This window comes from Trichechus manatus, unplaced genomic scaffold (assembly GCF_000243295.1).
Source record: "Trichechus manatus latirostris isolate Lorelei unplaced genomic scaffold, TriManLat1.0 scaffold00038, whole genome shotgun sequence".
In the NCBI taxonomy this organism is placed as follows: Eukaryota; Metazoa; Chordata; class Mammalia; order Sirenia; family Trichechidae; genus Trichechus; species Trichechus manatus.
This window is the reverse complement of record NW_004443974.1, coordinates 5,132,009-5,152,243: the sequence shown is the minus strand read 5'-3', so window position 1 is coordinate 5,152,243 and position 20,235 is coordinate 5,132,009. Positions and strand designations below refer to the sequence as shown.

Below are 20,235 nucleotides of genomic sequence, written 5' to 3'. Positions count from 1 at the left end.
TTTCCTTGAAGTAAATCTCTGTATATATATTTGTATATATGTTTCACTGGTTTTGTTCCTCCAGAGAACCCAGACTAAAACAGCAGGTTGAACAAGTGTGGAGTGATCAGCCCCAGATTTGACGTGCAACTCAAAGATCTAGAAAAGTGGCACAATAATCTGCCTCTATCCTGTCAGTTTGGTTTCACTGTACTGACGACCTTAGCTGGCATCATGGACCACAAGGAAGAAAACAGAAACACAAAGAAAGAAAAATCCTGGGATTCTTTTTCTAGGGATGTACTACAAATGTAAAAATAAAATGCCTCAGTGGACAAAAAACAAAAACAACTGTCTTAAAGGGGAGAAGAAAGAGTTATTTTTCCCTCAAATGGACCTCAAGATTGCCTGTGGAATGGAAGACAGTCACGAGCATCCTATCCCCATGCCCAGTCCCACCTCATACTGCTTGGATGTGGCCATGGTTACCTGGATCATTGCCTCAGGCTCCGAACCCTCCTCAGTCACGTGCACTCGGGCCCGGCCACTCCGCTCATTGTCCCGGATGCCCTTGGACACCTGTGTGGCCTTCATTTTCTCAAATGAGTTGCTCTCAGAGCCACACCATTGGTAAATTTCCTGTAAGAAAGAGATCCCACGTTAGGCAGTGCCCCAGATGTCATATAAGCCCCCTACAGGCATGGCAAGAAGGGAAGGCTGTGAGGATGGGTGTGTGTAAGCTCCCTTTGTTCTGTGTTTGCCCAGATGACGGCTGGCACAGTGTGCATGTATACACACCCAAGTACAATGAGTGTGATCCATGTACACCAGGCTATGTGAGTGCATGTCTGGGGATGTGTGCTTTTTCACAGCTACAACTACACATAGAATGTGTATAAAAACATTTGCCTGTGGGTGGGAAGGTAAATTGGTACAAGCACTTGGAAAACCATTTGGCTATAGCTACTAAAGTTCAGTATACCTATACCCTATAACCCAGCAATCCCACTCCTAGGAATATACCCAACAGAAATGCAATCATATTTCCATAAAAGACCTGTACGAGAATGTTCAGAGAAGCACTACTTGTAACAGCCCCTAAACCAGAAACTACACCAAATGCCCATCAATAATCGCCCCCCCCACAAAAAAAAACCTGTTGCCATCAAGTCGATTCTAACTCATAGTGACCCTACAGGACAGAGTAGAACTGGCCCATAGGGTTTCCAAGGAGCAGCTGGTGGATTCAAATTGCAGACCTTCTGGTTAGCAGCCAAGCTCTTAACCACTACACCACCAGGGCTCCATCGATAATAGAAAGGATAAATAAATTTGGTAAAGCCACACAACTGAATCTTACGCAGCATAAGAATGAACAATTACAACTAAATGCAACAATATGAATGAATCTCACAAACATAATGTTGAGGAAAAGAAGACAGACATAAAACAGAATAGCTCCATGCATATAAAGTTCATAAACAGGCAAAACTTAATATATGCTGTTAAGAGAATTCAGAATGGTGGTTACCCTTGGGGGTAGACGAACTGAAAGACAACAGGGGGGACCTTCTAGGGACTGACGATGTTCTGTTTCTTGATCCAGGGCTGGTTACAAGAATGTGTGAATTTTGTGAAATCTATTGAGCTGTACACTCAGGATTCATGAACTTTTCTTCATGTCTACTATACTTTAATAAAAAGCTTACACTAAAAAAGTGTGTTTATGTTTACATGGACTTTATGCAACATGTACATATGCACATGAAGTTTGAGGTGGAATATATGGCCACGTACATTAGCAGGTATGAGTTCAAGTGGATTTGTGAGGCATATGTGTAGAAAACATCAAGCATCTGTAAGGTGGGTCATATACAAATGTTCATGTTTGACTATATGTGTACTATACACATGTGGGTCCCTAAACACACCTAAATCTATATGTGTATGCACTTATTATGGTTCACATGATCCATGCATGGTGGCTAAGAGCTATAGTTTTTGTACATGCCAGTCATATATTCATAAGTATGTGACTATATGTAAACTGGTACACAACATGCGTATGAACTCAAGATGGCACGGAGCCTGTATGTTAATCGAAGTTCAAGTACACCGTGCACATGCTGTGTACTTGAGGTCTGTGCACATGTGTATGACAGGCTTGAATCTACACATGTGGGAGTCTATGCATGCTGGGCACATCTGTATAGGGGTCTTCGCTGGTGTGTCTGACTCATGCACAGAGCATGTGTATGCACATGGGTGTATCCACCTCCCCAGAGTCAGGCCTGGGTCAGGAGCACATCAGTGCCCCCTCAGAAAGAGCAGGACAGGACTTACGTTGCCCAGGTCCAGGATGAAGCAGTCACCAGTGTTGAAGCTCTCCCAGGACACGGGCACCTCAGTAGCACGGACCACACGCCGCCCTTTGACCTGGAAGAGTCTCTGCACCACCACTTCGTTGGGTACCACGTGCTTGAATCCTGATGCCACGCCTCCTTTCTGCGGGATCAAGGAGACACCATCAGTCCAGGGGACAGGGTCCAGGGAAGCAGGTATGGGGGAGGGGGACAGCACTGCACTGAAGGAAATTCTGCCCTGTGGACCAGTAGCCTTCCAGCAACTCAGTGATTATCGTCAACACAGAACTTTCACGTTCCTTATCTTGTTTGAGCTTGGAACATTCTTATCCCCATTTCAGAGAAGGAAACTGATGTTCAGGAAGGGAACAAAATTTGCCAGAGTCACATAGCTAGGAAGCTGCAGAACTGTAGATTCCCACCACCCGCATCTTGCTATCACCCCTTTCAATCTCATACTCCACTCACAAAGACCCCCAGGGCCACTTTCCTGGGTCCAAGAGCTACAAGCTCCCCTATCTCAAAACCAGCATTTCCTAAAGGTGTTGTCCTCCCAAATATTCTGTAAATAAAAGGTTCCATGATCAAATAAGCACAGAGAATGCTCCTTACTCACCAGCCCTCACTGATACACAGTGCACACGAACATAATAAAGGCTCTGGGAAGTCCTGTGTGAGTAAACCTGCTTGCCTTTGGTTTTACACAGCATTTCCCTACCTTACTGGATCAAAATCACTTTTCCCCATCACACTCAGCCCGCAGCTCCTGTACTTTGAGACGTGCTAGTCCAAATCTTTCCACCCTTCAAGGTTCTAGTCCTCCTCTAGGAAGTCTTCTCAGATTGCTCCAGTCCACACTATCTCTCTCCCTCCTCCTACAGTACCACATCAGTCCCACTCAACTATGCCTGTAGAGGCAGCAGTTGGAATCTTGGGTAGTATAAATGGTTAACGCACTCAGCTGCTAACCAAAAGGCTGGAGGTTAAAGTCCACTCTGGGGTGCTTCAGGAGAAAGTCTTGGTAATCTACTTCCAAAAAAATCAGCCACCGAAAACCATATGGAGGACAGTTCTATTCTGACATACATGGGGTTGCCAAGAGTTGGGACTGACTCAATGGCAACTGGGACGGTGGGTAAGGGACAGAGCACTGACCTAGGGTGTAAGTACTTGCCCTGCCACTATAATGCTGGGTGGCCTTGGGTAACTCTCTTTCCCTCTCTGAGGTTCAGGCTTCTCCTTTCAGAAATGGAGACACAACCCTCTGCTCTGCCACCCTCTGCAACTACCACCAAGAGAAAGAAAGGGGTCTTCTGGAGGGCTTTCCTGCAGCAGTCAACACTGCTTACCAGCCCCAAGCCCGCAGGGTTATGAAACCAGAGCTGAGAAGGTCCTTTAGGAGTACCCTATTTGATTCATGGATAAACTGAAGTCCACAGAAGTGAACTGACTTACTCAAGGATACCCAGCAAGTGTGCGGCAAAGCCAAGGCTCAAAACCTTGACTCCTGCTCCCAGTCCAGCACTCATCTCCCTGCTCCATGCATCACGAGTAGGGCAGAAATGCAGCCACCCAATCCAGCCCCTCTTTGCCCGCCCCACTTTGCAGAGGAAAGCTAAGTCTGACTCTCACCTCAGAGACTCAATGAGGGCAAGAGGCGAAGGGAGGCAATTTAAATGGGGCACCTGTTACATGCATGCATATATTTGCATCCATCATCTATGAGAGAGATATCATTATCGTTATCTGTAAGAAAGCAGGAAGTGACTTATGCTGGTAAATGGGGGAGCTGAGATTCAAGCCCAGGTGTGTTTGAATCTATAAGGCCCACACTTTTCTCCTGACATGAGATTCTCTTACAGTAATGGTCACCAGGTTCACCCAGAATGGGAGGCAGGCACAAGCTGCTGTTCAGAGCAGTCTTTCAAGTAAAAATCGTATTGTTTTCCTGTTTCTAGTAGTTGGAGCACCCCCTGGTGTTCCTTATTGGTACCACATGAAGCCTTTCTCAAGAGTCCTTTCAGCTCAGGGGGGCAGCCAAAGCATTCATAGCTGACTTACTTTCCTTCCATTCTGTTTTAAGGACCCACGAAAGGGAGCTCTATGAATGCCCTCGGTGTGGAGCAGGGGGTAAAATCATGGCTTCCACTCCTGGCTTTGTTACCACAACTGAGGGGCAAGACAGTAATTTTTTCCATGCTCAGAGGGGAAAGAAGTTGGGGTCCTGGGTGAGGCACCAGGTTTGTGGGATCTGCCCAGAGGCTGGAGGGCACAGATACCTAGGATCTGAGAGCAGAGCAGAGGGGCTGGTGGAGGGGAGGTGCAGAGAGACGGGAGGAGAGAGGACACTGTGTCCTGGGAGCCACGCAACCCAGCCACTCTGCTCGGGAGCAGGTGAGGAAGGGCAGCTCAACCTGCACTCAGCTAGTAATGATGGCAATGGCTGCCACTTACTGAGCTCGTCATGCCAGGGGCTGGGGCACATGGAGTCCTCCCAACCAGTCCTCTAGGTGCGAGCTCTTATTACCCTACTTCACAGGTGAGGAAACTGAGGTTCAAAGTGGTTAAGCACCATGCCCAGGATGACAGCTAGTTGGTGGCAGAGCTAAGTTCTACCCCCAATTCTGTCCTTCCAGGGTTTCCCCAGCCTTGCCCAAGTCTGTCTGCCCAGGAACTTCTGAGCATCTGTGGACAGTCTGATCCAGGGACTTCATTTAGCTGGAGGTAAAAAGGCAGTGGATTTGAAAGGCTTTTCCAAAAGGTGCTGGAAGGACACACCGACTGTTCCCACTGATTCCTCAGAGACGAGGAAATGAGGAGTTGGGAGAAAAGAAGACCATTAACTTTTTTTTTTTTATCTCTCTCAAATATTTCACTTGTTCAAGCCTGCCTTTTAGTTTTCTTATTAATAAGTAGAAGTTAAAAAAAGTAAAAGGTTGTTTTATGTAGTACATCTCAGCTAAATAAATTCTGCATATATGAATTTATTTTTAAAAAAGAATCCTTAAGTTCTAATGATTAACCAACCACTCTAACATCATTGATTTAGGACATCGGACTTGGAAAGCTTAGTTAACAAAAAATAAAGGCAAGCTCTTAGTGGATCCACAAAGGTAGGGGGTAGGGATTTTTTTTTTTTTTAATTTTTACTACAATCTTTAGGATTGATTGATGCTTTTAATGGTCTGATCATTAGTGGGTAGAGATTGGCATCAAATTATTTGAACAAAATTCCACTTTCCAAATTAAAGTAATGATGATATACAGAGAGAGAAAGAGAGAGAAATTGTACACTGAATTATAGATGATGATTATCTCCAGGGGTAGAATCATGGGGGGGCTTTTACTTTCTAAAACCTGTATTTCGGTAATATTTGACTTTTTTATAATAAGCTTGTATTACTCTTGTAATCAGAAGAAGAAGACAAAAAAAAAAAAAAAAAAAAAAAACCTACATGAAAAAGAATGTGAAACTGGTTATAAAACAAAGATATATTGAGGCTGGTCCTCTCCACCCTGTAAACTCAGGGTTCCTTATCCAGGAAATGGGAGAGGGGAAGGGAAGGTTTTAGCAATTCTGCAGTTTTCTGACTGTGTTCCTCAGATCCAGGTCCTCCTAGGACTCTGCGCAGTCCAGATTTCATTTGAACAAAGGATTTCAAATAACCCAGCTCCTGGGGGTCTCTAGGGTTCTGTCTGAGAGTCAAGGAGGAGGAACTCCTGTATCAAGGGGATCGGAACTTCCATGCCGTGAGTTTTATTTGAGGATTTGGGGGTCAAGAGCCAGCCGGGCCAGGCCCCATGACAGCCCTTTCTGGAGGCTCTGTGGCCCCTCCCTGACCACCCCCCACCCCCACACTCAGGAGGACAGAACTGGCTCTGAGGAGGAGGCTTTCACAGAAACAAGTCTTGCATAACAAGCCCTGCTCCTTAGGGATCTATAATTGATGAGGGCGCCAGGCCAAGAAACTTGGGCTAGGCCGGCCAAGTGCGGGGACAGCTGGAGGACTTGCACAAGGTGGGAAACAGGACCCGCCTTGGATGTTGCATTTCCACCAGGAGTCAGAGCCTTTCAGGGCTGAAGCCCCGAGTCTGGGGCCAGGTGGGGGACCCAGGCCCTGGGGTGTTCCTCAGAGTGTGGTCCAGGAACACCCTGCAAAAATCCCCTGGGGGATGGCTGGAGGCCAACAACATGCAGATTCCTTGGCTCTCCCCCAAGCTAAGATTGAAGACCGGAGAATCTTGAAATGTTCACTCTGAACCCAGCTCTGTGCTAGACCTCTGCACACGGGCTTCAGAGTGGGCAGAGTGGGTTCGAAAGCAAGTTCAGCATTACTGTGCAACCTTGGATAAGTTGCTTAACTTCTCTGTGTGTCAGGGCTAATACTAGTAAGTACCTCATAGGGTGAAATGAGTTAAATGAGTCAAGCACTCAGAAAAGTCCCGAACACATATGAAGTAATACTTAAGCGTTAAATGATAAACATCATTTACTAGCTATGTGACCTTAGGCAAGTGAGTTCACCCCTCTGAGCCTCAGCTTCCTCATCTATGAAAAGGGAATATAGTGAAGGCTCAATATACAGTAACAGTTCTTATTATCCTTATTTATTCCTAAAAATCTGCTCTACAACATTATGTCACCTGTTCTGCAATATTCTCTCACCTGATGAAACTGTCCTTGCATGGATGAGAACTTTCCTATTTGTGACCAATGTTAGATCATCAGACCATCCCCTAAGAGACAGGTGACTGAGGCAAGACAGATGGGCAAACTCCCCCTCATCTATCTAGCCCTGAACCCCTTGCAGAGCTGACCACTCCCTCCTTTGCGTCCTACCCCTGGGCTTTCACGCGTCACCCCCGGCCCCACTGGACTGTGATTCTTTGTGATTCCATCCATCTCTCCCACTCCTTGGGGAGCCTTCAAGTGGACCCATCTCCTTCATCAGGGCATCCCAGCACCCAGCACAGAGCTTGGCACAGAGAGCATGGGCCTGGGCTGGAATACTGCTTCCACTGCTTACTGGTTATATGACCTCTCTGTGCCTCAAGTTTCCTGGTCTGTAAAATGGAGTTCTTATTACCTACCTCCCGGGACTGTTGTGAGGCTTAAAATGGAAAATGTATGTGCCTGGTACAGTGCTTGCCACACAGCAGCAACAATAAGCAGGCATTGTTGTTACAGAGGCTCAACCAATGCTTGTTGAATGAATGACGAATGGGGAGTGTGAATGCACACACCCAGAGGTACAGGACTTGCCCAAAGTCTCACAGCAGTTAGAGGTGGCAGAGTTGGGACTGAACCCCAATCTATCTGACTCCTGGTCGAGTGCTCTTTCTACTTTCTGCTCCGGGACTTGCAAAAAGACCTGGTCCTTCTCCAGGCTTGTGGCCTGGCTCCCGATCTTTTCACTTCTCCTTCTTCAAGGGACCAAGGCCCCAGAAGGTGAAGCTGGGCAGCTCAGCAGGGGGAGCTCCGGGCACAGTAGGCTGATGGAAAGGACCTGGGTAGGCTTCTAGGTAATCCAGGCCAGCCCTGCCCAGCCCAGCCTGGGGCTGAGAATGGGTTCCCAGGCCACACCCTGCCCTTCACTATCTCAGCCTCACTGGCACTTCCCCAATATCCCATCTCCTGTGCCTCACCCAGGAAGACATGGTCACAGTACCCATTGACACAGAGGACCCTGAGGCCCAGAGGGGGACAGTGACTTCTCTAAGTTCACACAGCATAACAGCAGCACAGTCAAAACTTAAACCCTATCCTAGAACCCTGCTCATGAAAGGCAGATTGGTGCAGTAGAAAGAATGCTAGGAGTAAAGAAACCTGGGTTTTGGTCCTAGCTCTGGCAGCAACGCACTATGCGACCCTGGGCCAGCTGCTTAACTTCTCTGGGCTTCAGTTTCTACCTTGTAAAATGAAGGATTTGGACTCTGACATGAAGGCCTAGCTGGTTATGAAAGCTTGTGATCCCCTCCCTATCCTGACCAAGCCATTCCAAGGAGTCAAGCCCCATGCAAGGCATTTCCCAGCTACCCCTTTACCAAATCCTCTCCCCGGCCCTGTAGGGCAGGTATGACTGATCCTTGTACAACCGATGAGGAAATGGAGGCATAGGGAAGCCAAGTGGCTTACTGGAGGTCACACAGCGTATCGGAGCACAGCCTCTCAGGGCTCCCAGCCCACTTGGCTTTGCTCAGCCCCATCTGGCTGGGGACTTAGGGAAAAGAGCTCTGTGTCCTCCTAGACTCTCAAGGGTTCAAGTTCAAGAGGGTTCTAATGAACAGAAGACGGATGTGGCCAAGGGTGCCCTTTCAAGGACAAAACACAGTCCCCGCTGTTGGCAGAGCCCTAAGAACTAAGGGACACGGGGGCAGAACTGAGGCCCAAGCTCCCAGGCCTGTGAGAAGCTGGCTTTCTACCTATGGTCCACCCCAGGCCGCTAGGGCTAGGAATACAACTCTGTGAAGTTATGGGGAACTTTCTTCTCCCCATTTTAAGATAAGAAACTAGAGGCTCAGAGAGGGAGTGTGATTTGTCCAAGATCACACAGCTAGGAATGGGCCAGAATATAAACTCAGGACTGGCCAACTCCAAAGCCTGAGCTCCGACACCACTACACAAGGTGGAAAGTCAAGTGGACACCAGTGAGCCCTGCCAGCTGGGGCATCTCCCTGCTGCCTGAGCAAGTGGGACCTGACCCACCTTATACTTGACACCAGACTTGAAGTAGCCAAGGAAAGTGGCTGACTCAAAGCCTTGGACTTCACGGTGCTGCACGGCCCGGCCGTTCAGATGGTCATCCAGCTGCACAGTGAAGATGGAGGCCGCCCCACTCTCATCCTGGCTGCATTCATTGCCTAGGAGACGTCAGAGCAACATGAGCCTGGTTTCCCGAAAGTATGGGATCATGGGAACCTGGTTCCCTGAAAGTCGTCCAGAGCCCCAGGTGCTGCCCTGCCTGGCTATGGAAGCTGGGTAAGCTCCTACCTTCTGTGAGCCTCAGTTAACCGATCTGTATAATGTGGGTGGTGGGGGAGTAGACTGCATGGTCTCTAAGGGTCCCCCCATTTCTGACACACATTCCCCTACACTCACCTCTCTTACCAGACTCTTACCCTCAAGGACATGAAGTCAGGACTGGCAGCATTACCTTATTTCACAGATTAGGAACCTGAGGCTCAGTGAGGGGGCAAGATTTGCAGGCTCACATAGCAGAGCTACGGCAGGAACTATAGGCTCCCAACTGTGAAGGACAAAATGGCTGGAGTTGAGCCAGGGAAGCTGTGGAGGGGGTCCAAGGTCCCTGAGTCACCCACAGTTCAGAGTGCCATAGTAGCTTGTTTAATCCTCATAATGCTCCTATGTGGTAGGTGTGACACTAACATCACCCCCACTTTACAGAGACATTGAGGAACTTGCCAAAGGGCAGACAGTGGTAAGGGGCAGAGCAGGCTGGCTCTAGAGCCTGGATGCGTAACCACTAACCAAGGGCCTGGCACGTACTTGGTGCCCAGTAATCAGCTAGCCACCTTGGGTCCCTCTGGGGATCACGCCTCAAAGGTCTAAGCTTTACAGGTTCAGGATCAGGGGTCTGGGGCAGGGATGGCGTTGGCGCTGGAGCAGGGGCTAGGCAGGGCAGGCCTCACCCAGCCAGTAGTGGAGGTCGTACTGCAGATTCCCATTTCTCAGCTGCACCGTCTTCAGAATGACATAGGCATCACCAGTGAAGAAGTCTCCATAAAGGTTGGGGGGCACGGGTACCAGGTCGAACTTTTCCACGCGCCAGATCTGCAGGCCAGGCTCCTTGCCTGCCTTGAGGAACTCAGGGTGTTCCACCACCATACTGCTGGGCTGAGGACGAGATAGGGCAAGGCCTGAGCAAACAGCTTGGCCAGGAGACACAGTGCATCAGCAGACCCCGGGGCATGAGGGAGGGTGGTTTCCAGCACCAAGAGCATCTCACTTGAGCCTCTGACTCACCTCATCCCTGAGGTGAGCTACCCTTTTCTAAGTCCCCCTGTCTCAATGAGTTAGCAAACAGGTCAGAGTTTATGCTCCAAACCCTGTACCTTGGCCAGCATCTGGCTCTCCAACTCAACTCCCTATCTGCTTTTTTCCCAGTGATGCGGAGTCAGAGAACTCTACCTTTTTCTCCCTTTACTTCTTAGTGCCAACTGGATCTGACAACTGAGGCACAGACAGGTGAAGCGACCCTGTCAGAAAACCCCAGCTAGGAAAGGGTGCAGCAGGAATTGCCCCAGGCTCCAAGACCACCAGCTCGGGGACCATGAGGAGGTCCCTCAGAGGTAATGGTAAATCTGGGGGCCCTCAGGGGCTCAGCCTGTTCCAGCATTGTCAGTGGCTCCTAGAACTGGAAGCGCCCTCAGAGAGCTCACAATCCCACCCCACCACTGCAGATGGAGAAAATGAGGCCCAAAGAGGGGCTGGGACTGGTCCAAGGTCACACACAGCCCATCTGCTTTCGCTCTTTGGAAGTGGGAAGACTTCCCAAGCCCCATTCATCCGCCCATCATACTCCCAAGAAGGGCCTAGGTGGTTGAGCCCAAGTGGCCTCCTGCGCTGTCTGCCTCCTCCCTCCTGCCCCCCAACACCCGACCCCCAAATCCCATTTCTTGGAAAAGGCGGAGAGGACGCAGCGGGGTCTGCAGGAGCCTGTTGGAGAAGAAGTGCTGTCAGACATGCACGGGGGCTGGAGACAGCGGACACAGGAAGGTTAGCCTGGAGCAGAGAGCGGAAACCAGCAGGCGCAGGTCACCTCGGGCCGGAGGAGAGAGCTGGTGGGAGTAAAAATCAGATGGGAGAAGTATGAAACCAGACGGGTAGAAGAACTCAGTCAGAGAAGTGGAGAAATCCAAAAGGGAAAGAGGAGAGAGGAGGAGAAATCAGATGGGGAGGAGCAGAAATCAGATGGGGAGGAGGAGAAATCAGAGAGGGGAGAATAAATAATAGTAATGATGATAATCAGGCAAAGGTGATACCATACAAGGAAGAGGGATGAAGTATTGAAGAGGGAGAAAGAAATCAGATGAGGAGGAATCTGCAACGGAAGAAGAAATCGGAAGAGGGAAGAAGAGAAATCAGGAGAGAGTAGAAACAACGTAGAGAGGGAGAGAAATCAGGCAGAGAGTAGAAATTAGACAGGAGACGAAATCAGGAGGCAAAGAGGGAGAAATCAGATAGGGACGAGGGAAAAGAAATCTGGCCCAGGTGAGGTTAGCCTCGAGGGAGGGAAACAGCCAGGGCCCCGAGGCTCCCACCCTATCCGGAGGAGCCCAGAAAGCAGCAGGAAATACTTACAAAGCAACAAAACAGTTTTTCCATTCTAGACCTGAATTACAGTACTCCCCTTTTCCTAGAGCTGTATCTGCAAGAACTTAGAATAGAGAGTTACTCCGGGAGCCCCCGGACCCCCGGGCACTCACCCGCACCTGGGGCGCCCGCGCCTGGACCGCTCCCCGCGGCGTGGTGGCCCCTCGAGCCGGCGGCGATAGCGTGCACAGTGCCAGGACCAGCGCACCGAGCAGCACGAACGCGGAGCAGTGTGGAGCCATGGTGGCGACTGCGGCAGAGGACTCAGTCGGCAGCCGCGGCCTCCCGGTCGCCAGCCTTAAGCAGCCTCCCGCTCATGACGCCCAAACCGGGGGACCGCCCTGCAGAGAGGGGGCGGGGCAGGGCTGGGCCCCGCGGGCCCGCGAAGGGGCGGGGATCTGGCTTGGATCTTGGAGACACAGGGGTTCCCACCGGGGCCGACACGACTGGGCGCGCCCGTCCCTGCACCCCAGCTCGGGGCGGAGACCTAGCATAGGACCTAGCATACAGCAGGCGCTAACTCAATGCGCGCTGACAGGGCGCATCCACGAATGTCGGGGAGCCCAGCTCAGCCTCCTCCTGCTGCGTGACCCACGCAAAGCACCCCCTCCCCATGCCTAAACTCTAAAGCAAGAAAATGACATTTAACACTTGTTGAAGGCTTTCCACTAACTGACGCATCTTAACACCTTTACAGAGTGGGTACTATGGACAGCCCCATTTTGCAGAGGAGAAAACTGAGCCTCAGTAGCTCCAACTGTTCCCACCTGGCTGGTGAAGCAGAGAAGGGCAAGACAGAACTCTCATCCTCTGGGATTGCTGGTTCTTTCTACTTTACTGAAGATGGCCTTTTTATTTTTTAAAACTTATTTTTATCAAAAGTTAAAGTCACCTATTGTACAAAGTTATTCCCTCTCAACCTCATTTACCTCTCTCCAGAGGCAACCCCTTTCAGCTACCTCCTTTGGCTGATGATTTCGGGATGTACCTTCATGTCTCTAAATAACAAGTTTGTGTTGCCTCTTATAGGTGTCTTGGTTTGGTTTTGTTTTGTTTTCTGTTTCGGCACTATCTACTGACTCCCCAGGGAAGATGAGGATGTAACTCTCTCCCCCAACCCCACACTCCTTGCCCAGCCCTCTACCCTCCCACTAGAGTCACACAGCCATTTAGGTTAGGAGAAGCGCTCCTACTCAGACTCACCTAGGCCAGCTTCCTACCTCCCTCCTCCACCAACTCCTCTTTCTTCCCTCCCACCACTTTGCCTGCCCCAACTGCTCTATTTCTAGGATCTTGTTGCATCCTAAACCCTCTCCCTCCCTCAGCAGCCTGGTAGAGTGACAGGAAAGGTAACTGGGGAGTTGGAGACCTGGATTTGACTCCCACCTCCACATTTTCTTAGGTCTGTGACTGTGTGTGCAATTTACTTCTTTCTATGCTTCAGTCTCCTCATCTGCTAAGCAGGTATATAGTTGGTGAAGATTAAATTAGTGTATGTGTGAAAATGGCCTGGCCTGCACCTAGGTTAATGGAGGTTCTCCTCCCCCTCCTCAAAATCTATAGTAACTCATCCCAGCTCCTCCTGGAGCACAGCTTCTATCTAATCAGGCTGAAATTTGCCCTCTACCACCCACAACTTCCTCCCACTTAAGGGGGAATGTAGGTCAGATAAAGGGCTAAGGGAACACAGAGAGAAGGAGAAGACAATCCAGATTGTGGGATTATAGAAAGTCTTCATGGAGAAAGAGACTTTTGACCTGGGCCTTGAAGAACAGAGAGGGTTCTGATATATGGAGATCGAGGAGAAAAGGGGAGGGCATGCCATGGGCAAAGGGCAAGCAAGTGCAGGCCACACTGAGGGAATAAAGAGCAATCCAGTCTAAAACACACGGGACAAGGACAGATGAGGCTGAAGAGGGCAGCAGGGGTCTCAAGGGCCTTCAGTGCCACACTGAAGAGTGTGAATTTATCCTAGTGTCCATGGTGGGGGGGGCCATACAGGGCAGCCTGAGTTCTCTGTCCTGGTATGTTCCATCCTGGGTCCATGAGCCTACAGTGGGTCAGCTTGGTTCTAAATTCAGACAACTTACTCCTGTTCCCAACCATTTGGTGGACTATAAAAATCTCACATCTCTCATACCCTCTTGATGGAAGCATAAGCTGGTTTCACCTCTCTGGATGCAAATTTGACTCTCTATCCAAATTTCCACACAATACAGCAGTTCTACTTCCTACAGAATTACTTACAGACAAACACAAAGATATACGTACAAGGATGTTCACTGAAGCATTGTTTGAAGAAAATTGGAAAGGACCCAAATGTTCTGGTTAAATAAATTACAAAGCCACCACACAATGGACCCTTATGCAGCTGTGAAAAAAGAATGGACTAGATCCAATTATGCCTGGCACATAGTAGGCACTCAATAAGCATGGAGAGATCCCCAAGTGCAAAAAGCAAATTGTCAACAATGCGTATAGTATGACCCCCTCCTCTTTTTTATAAGGTGTCTTAGTCATCTAGTGCTGCTATAACAGAAATAACCACAAGCGGACGGCTTTAAAAAAGAGAAATTTATTTCCTCACAGTAAAGTAGGCTAAAAGTCCAAATTCAGGGCATCAGCTCCAGGGAAAGGCTTTCTCTCTCTGTCGGCCTCCTCATCAATCTCCCCCTCACACCCCACCCCACTAGGAGCTTCTCCGCGCAGCGACTCCAGGTCCAAAGGATGTGCTCTGCTCCCACCACTGCTTTCTTGGTGGTATGAGGTCCCTGACTCTCGGCTTGCTTCCCTTTCAATCTCTTGTTAGAGAAAAGGTGGTGCAGGCCACACCCCAGGGAAACTCCCTTTACACTGGATCAGGGATGTGACCTTAGTAAAAGTGTTAACGATCACACCCTAATCCTCTTTAACATAAAATTACAATCACAAAATGGAGGACAACCACACAATAATGGGAATCATGGCCCAGCCAAACTGATGCACTCATTTTTGGGGGGGACATAATTCAATCCATGACATAAGGTGTATGTTTTTGCATACACCCCTAAAAAGTCAGGGAGGGTAAATCCAAGGTGTTTGCCTGAAAGGGATAAAAGGGGAGAATTTCACTCTTTAAACGTTGCTGTGGTTGCCGGGGGCTGAGGTAAGCACCCAGACCACTGCAACCGGCAGGAGGGAACTTCTTGGGGGTGATGAAAAAGCTCTAATATTGGATAATGGTGATGAATGCCCAATTGATTAAATCGACTAAAAATCACAGAACTATATACTTACAATGTGTGACTTTTTATATGAAAATTACACCTCAATACAACCGTCAAAAATCTTTTTTTAAATTGTTGTAGGATTTGAAACTGTTTATAAGTATGTATCCAATGTAGGTTTGTTTTGTTGTTGTTTTTTTAAATAAAACAGTAATCTGGATATAATACTTTGTAAAAATATACTTAAAGTGATGCCCCTCATTAGACACTTTGGAAAATTCAAACAAGCAGGACGAATAAATTCCTCATTCCTTGTCATCCCAGCCTCCAGAGCGAACATGAACCAGCAGCCAGTCCAGCGGAGCAGCCCCTTCCTCAGCGGCGTGGCCCTGACCTGTGCAGCTGGTGATTAACAGAGGGCTTGGCATTGGCCCCAGGGGTCACTGACCACCAACGCAGGGTCACTGACCCCCATTAATGATCACAAAGGCCCTGCAGCTTTGCCTGCCATATAGCTCTGGAGGCTGGGCCTGGCCCCTGCCCTCTGAGAGCCCACAGCCTGGAAACCCTCATTTACAGGGCAGCTAGTCCCTATGTCTCTCTGAGCATCCCAGGGCAGCTACCAGAAACCAGAGGAGGTGGCCTCACCCTCCTGCGTCCAGCCACAATGTACAAAAGGCCTTGGCTAGGCCTTAAAGACACCACCCTGTTCTTTTCTTTTTACCCCAAACACTGTTGTTCTTGATTTCCCAGGCAGCCGGCCACTCATGGGAAGGCCTCTCTCAGAGCTTGTTTGTTTTCTTGCTCACTGCTGTTCCTGGGGCCCTACTGGGAACACCCATCCCTCTGGCCTAGGATTTTGCTAATAGGACAATGGTCAGTAAACAGAGAAGCCAGTTATGAAACCCAGTGAAACTAGACAGGGCCTCTGAGAGGTCTGAGGAGCCCTATGTTTGAGAATCTTGCAGATTCAGCTCCTGTGAACAGGTCCTCAGTTTCCCCATCTATAAAATGGGGAGAACCGTACCTGGCTCATGAAACAGCGAGGAGACCCAAGGCCCCACACAGCAGTAGAAGCTCCCAAAAGTTAGCACTCTTCTTTGTGAACAGAATCTGGCTTCTTGGACCCAAAGGTCTTCATTCAGTATGTGCACACCAAGTGAGAACAGCGTAGTGGTACAGGGAAAGGTTACAAATGTCACAGTGAGATTTCTGTGATCAGATCCACGCTGTGTGACCTGGAGCAAGTTACTTTCCCTCTCTGAGCCTCAGGTTACATATCTGTAAATAGGGGTAGTGATACCCAGTTGCAGGATTATTGGGAGAACTGGAGCTACTATATGAGAGTACAGTACAGAGTAGGACTTATTAGTGACAACGTTCATTTGTGTATCCCCTATTTTATAGACGATAACACCAAGAACAAGAGTGTGACTTTTCTGAGTCACACAGCCAGACCGAGAAACCAGATCTCTTGCCTCCAGGCCAGAGCAGAGGCCTGGGTCTCCGTGACATGACAGGGCTGGGCCTCTGCCTTGGCCAAGTCCATCCTGGGTGTGGACAGCTCTCAGGGGCGGTGGCCAGTGGGGCTTGGCTGAAGCCACCTCCAGGAGGCCAGCTATCCCAGGGACTGCAGCCACTGGCCCTTTCCCAGCTTCCAGAGCCAACCCCAACTGAAAGCCAGAGCAAGACACTGGGAGCGTGCCTGGTCCTGCCACTTCTTGGCCTCATGGCATAGACTCATCCAGATTTGGCCATGGGTGCAAGACCTCAACCCTTCCTGCTAGCACCCACTTCAGCAGTTTGTCTCCCACTCCCTGGGAGGTGTTGATTCTGAGAGGCTGAGCTGGCCAGCAGCTGGAGCTGCAAATATCTGTGAACAGCTTGCTTCTCCTGCACCCCGCAAACCACCCTGGGGAAGCCTTGGCACAGACACGAATCAGCAGCAGGACAAAAAGGCCTGGTTGCAGGTACTGGAACTGCGTAGTCAGTGGAAGACCTGGAAAGACACAATCTGCAAATCTCCTGGAGAAATGGGGAGCAGGCAGAGTCTATGATCCCCGAGCCAGAGTTAGAATGAGCATGAGAAGCCACGGGAGGCAGCTTCCTGCTCCACAGAGGCAGGACTCTCCAAGAGGGAGAAAAGCAAAGTAAGCAGCCTTCTGTGTGTGACCATGGAAAGAGATCCCACCAGAAAAATCTGGGTTTAAATCCCTGATCTACCACTTATTAGCTGTGTGGCCTTCAGCTCTCTGAACCTCAATTTCCACATCTGTAAAATGGGGCTTATAATACCTGTTTCCTAGAGTTATTGCAGAATTTAATAAGGCAAAATATGTTCAGGGCCTAGCACAGTACCTGGCACAGAGGCTTATAAAGGAAGTTGCTGTCATTGTTAGCTAGATGGCTTGGGTAAGTTACTATCTCTCTGAGACTCAATTTTCTCATCTGTAAAATAGATGAGAAGGGTAGTTGAGAGGATTAAATGAGACCCTAATGTGGAAGATTTAGGACCGTGCCTTGCATAAAATAGATGCTGGAAAAAATGCTGGTTTCCTTCCCCCTCTTCCTGAGAGATAATGAATTGCCCAGTGGTGGGCAAGAGGACCCAGGAAACAAGCCTATCAGCCCATCTCTGAAGACCCTTCCAGCCCTGGGACTCCAGCGTTAAAAAAAAAAAAAAAAACCAGCAAAAGGCAAACCATATTTGTGCAGCTGGCCAAGGTTCCCTCCTGCCTGTCTGAGGACCAAGTTCAGTCCTTCACAGGGATCCAGGTCTGAGGGGCTCCCTAGGCCAATTATTGTTATGATGGGAACAACGATGATAGAAAATGAGATGACAACATGTGACTCCTGCTGCCGGCTTCAAATGAATCCCAGCTCTGCTCCCAAGCCGGGAGCGGCTGCCTATAGCCAAGACTTCCTCCATCCTGGGCTCTGGCTGGGAGCAGGAGCCCATCAGTCTGGATGTCAGTTTGGATTCTGCAGGCATAACTCCCCAAGAAAGTCAAAGGGCCTGGAACAGGGAAGGGGCGAGAGACCACGGGATCCCAGAGTGGGTTCTCAGTCTCTGTAAGCTTGGGACTCAGTTACCAAAATGACCAACTGGGTGAAGGGTGAGCTACCTTCTATCCAAGAGAATACGCAGCAGTGTCCAAGGGGAGTTTGGACAGAGCCCAGACCTCTACCACCAAGCGACCTTGGGCAAGAGGCTCCTTCCTGGGAGCTTCAACTTCCCTTTCTGTTACCCTTGACCGCTACCTCTACATCTTTGCATCCAAAGCAGGTGAGGATGGAGGGTTCCAACCCGGGCCCAGAGAATTGGGTGGTAGCTGGTGCCAGAGATGGGGAAGCATCTCAGGAGAGAGCCTCAAGAAAACACTTCAGGACCAGCCTTGCTACCCACTCCCCTCCGTGAGTCTCTCTTTATGATGCCCCCCTCCTCTCCTTGGAATTTAGCTTGTTCTTCCCCTATTCAAAAGAACAAGGGATCTGCAGTCACCATCTAATCCCAGCCCAGCCACTTACTACCTCTGGGTCACCCCTGGGCAAGTTACTCAACCTCTGAGCTGCACTTTCTCAGGCGCAGAATAGCTAGTCCCTATCTCACAGAACTGGATACTAGAAGAAAAAAAGTTGTAGAAAATCTCCAAATACATCTTTTCTCTTTCGATTTGCTTTTTACAATTAGTGTTTAAACAGACTCTCTTCACTCCTAGATATTTGCAAATGTTTTTGTTGCCTAAAACACTCCTTTTCTGTCTCTCTTCTTGCTAAGCCAGTTTCTACAAGTTCTTTAGACCTCAGTTTAGCTCTTCCTTTCTACAGCTCAAATTCCTCAAAAGTAGGTTTGTTGTCTCTCTTACATGAGTCTGAAGCCCTTTAAATTTAGCTCTATTCCCGCAATTACCACAATGTACTTTAGCTGCCTATTTACTTGTCTGACTTCTCTTCTGGCTTGTTCATCATACGTGTTGGATGGATGGAAGGACGGATGGATGGATGATTGGCTCAATTCTAGGGCAGAAATAATGGGGATCTAAAAGTTATATTGGGACCAAAGATGATGAATATTGCAATGAAATGTAGTTGGCACCATTCTTCAATTCACTAATCCTCTTAATTCTAGTAGAGTTGTTAAGAATGCTTTTCCCCTTGTAACATAAACAGAGGTATAGCACTGAAATGCTTTTTTTTCCCCCCTTTCCCAGCTCAGAAGATAATCATAACCAGCTAGGAGAATTCACAAGCTAGAGCATATAAAGCACAGTGCCTGGCATTCAGTAGGGCTCCAGAACCCAGTAGGGGTTCTGGAAGAGGTGCTGCCTTTTCTCCCCAGGTGCACTCCCAACCTCACCTCCACCCAGGCACCCACCCAATAACCAGCATTGTCCTCCAGGTACCCATCTCTCTGAGTGCTTCCAGAATCCTCTGGAACATCCTTGGAGGCAGGCCCCGACCAGAGAGTTATCCCACCAGGACAGTACATAAGGGCTGGGACCAGAGCTGAGATGTTCAGAGGAGCACAGGACCCTCAGCTCCTCCCTCTCCCCACTTTGCATCTACCTCCCACCCCCACACCCCAGTCACTGCTATCCTTCAGTGACCCCAACTTTTCCCTTCCTCACTGCCTCAGACTCTCCCCTCACCCAGATCATTATCCATAGAGAGTGTGTCATTCCCTGCTCAAGACCTTTCATGGCCCCCCAGTGCAGACAGAAAGAAGTCAGGACTCCTAGGTTTGGCATTTAAGGCCCTCTGTGATCTGGTGAGGAGACCTGATACACAGTGGTTAAGCGCTCAGCTGCTAACCAAAGGGTCAGTGGTTCAAACCCACCAGCCGCTCCATGAGTGAAGATGTGGCAGTCTGCTTCCATAAAGACTACAGCCTTGGAAACCCTATGGGGCAGTTCCACTCTGTCCCATAAGGTTGCTATAAGTCAGAATCGATTCAACGGCAATGGGTTTGGTGTGGGGTTTATGATCTGGTACCCACAACATGCCCTTGCAGCCTCATCTCCCACTGACACCCCAACAACATCCTCTGCTCCATCTAACCTTTCCTCTTTGTGACTTCAGTTTCTGCCTCCTCTCACGACAAAATGGAAAGATCCCTGGGCCAGGAACAGTGGTGTCATTAGGGGGGCACACAGGGTGCGGACCCAATGGGGTAACACTGTCAGAGGGGGTGACACCAAAATGACTGTCTATAACACTTTTGTGCAATGTTTAGCAGAAATTTATTATTATTATTTTTAATGTTTTATTTATTTATTTTTTATTATTGTACTTTAGATGAAGGTTTACAGAACAAACTAGCTTCTCATTAAACAATTAGTACACATATTGTTTT

The 20,235-nt window shown here is 49.0% G+C and overlaps 1 protein-coding gene across 6 annotated transcripts in view; it reads right to left on the bottom strand.

Moving 5' to 3' along the window:
• Nucleotides 1-20,235, bottom strand: part of GSN (gelsolin) — a 68,884-nt gene that overhangs the window by 20,266 nt on the left and 28,383 nt on the right. For 4 of the 6 annotated variants that reach the window (XM_023730668.1, XM_023730669.1, XM_023730666.1 and 1 more), the window contains 4 exons: nt 9,993-10,197; nt 9,049-9,203; nt 2,323-2,484; nt 469-618 (listed from right to left, as the gene is read on the bottom strand). In XM_023730668.1, the coding sequence (XP_023586436.1) occupies nt 469-618; nt 2,323-2,484; nt 9,049-9,203; nt 9,993-10,188 (663 nt within the window). In that variant the 5' untranslated portion in view covers nt 10,189-10,197. Of the gene's footprint in view, nt 1-468; nt 619-2,322; nt 2,485-9,048; nt 9,204-9,992; nt 10,198-11,789; nt 11,927-20,235 lie in introns of all 6 variants that reach the window. The other 2 variants (XM_012555314.2, XM_023730667.1) reach the window with 2 other exon arrangements.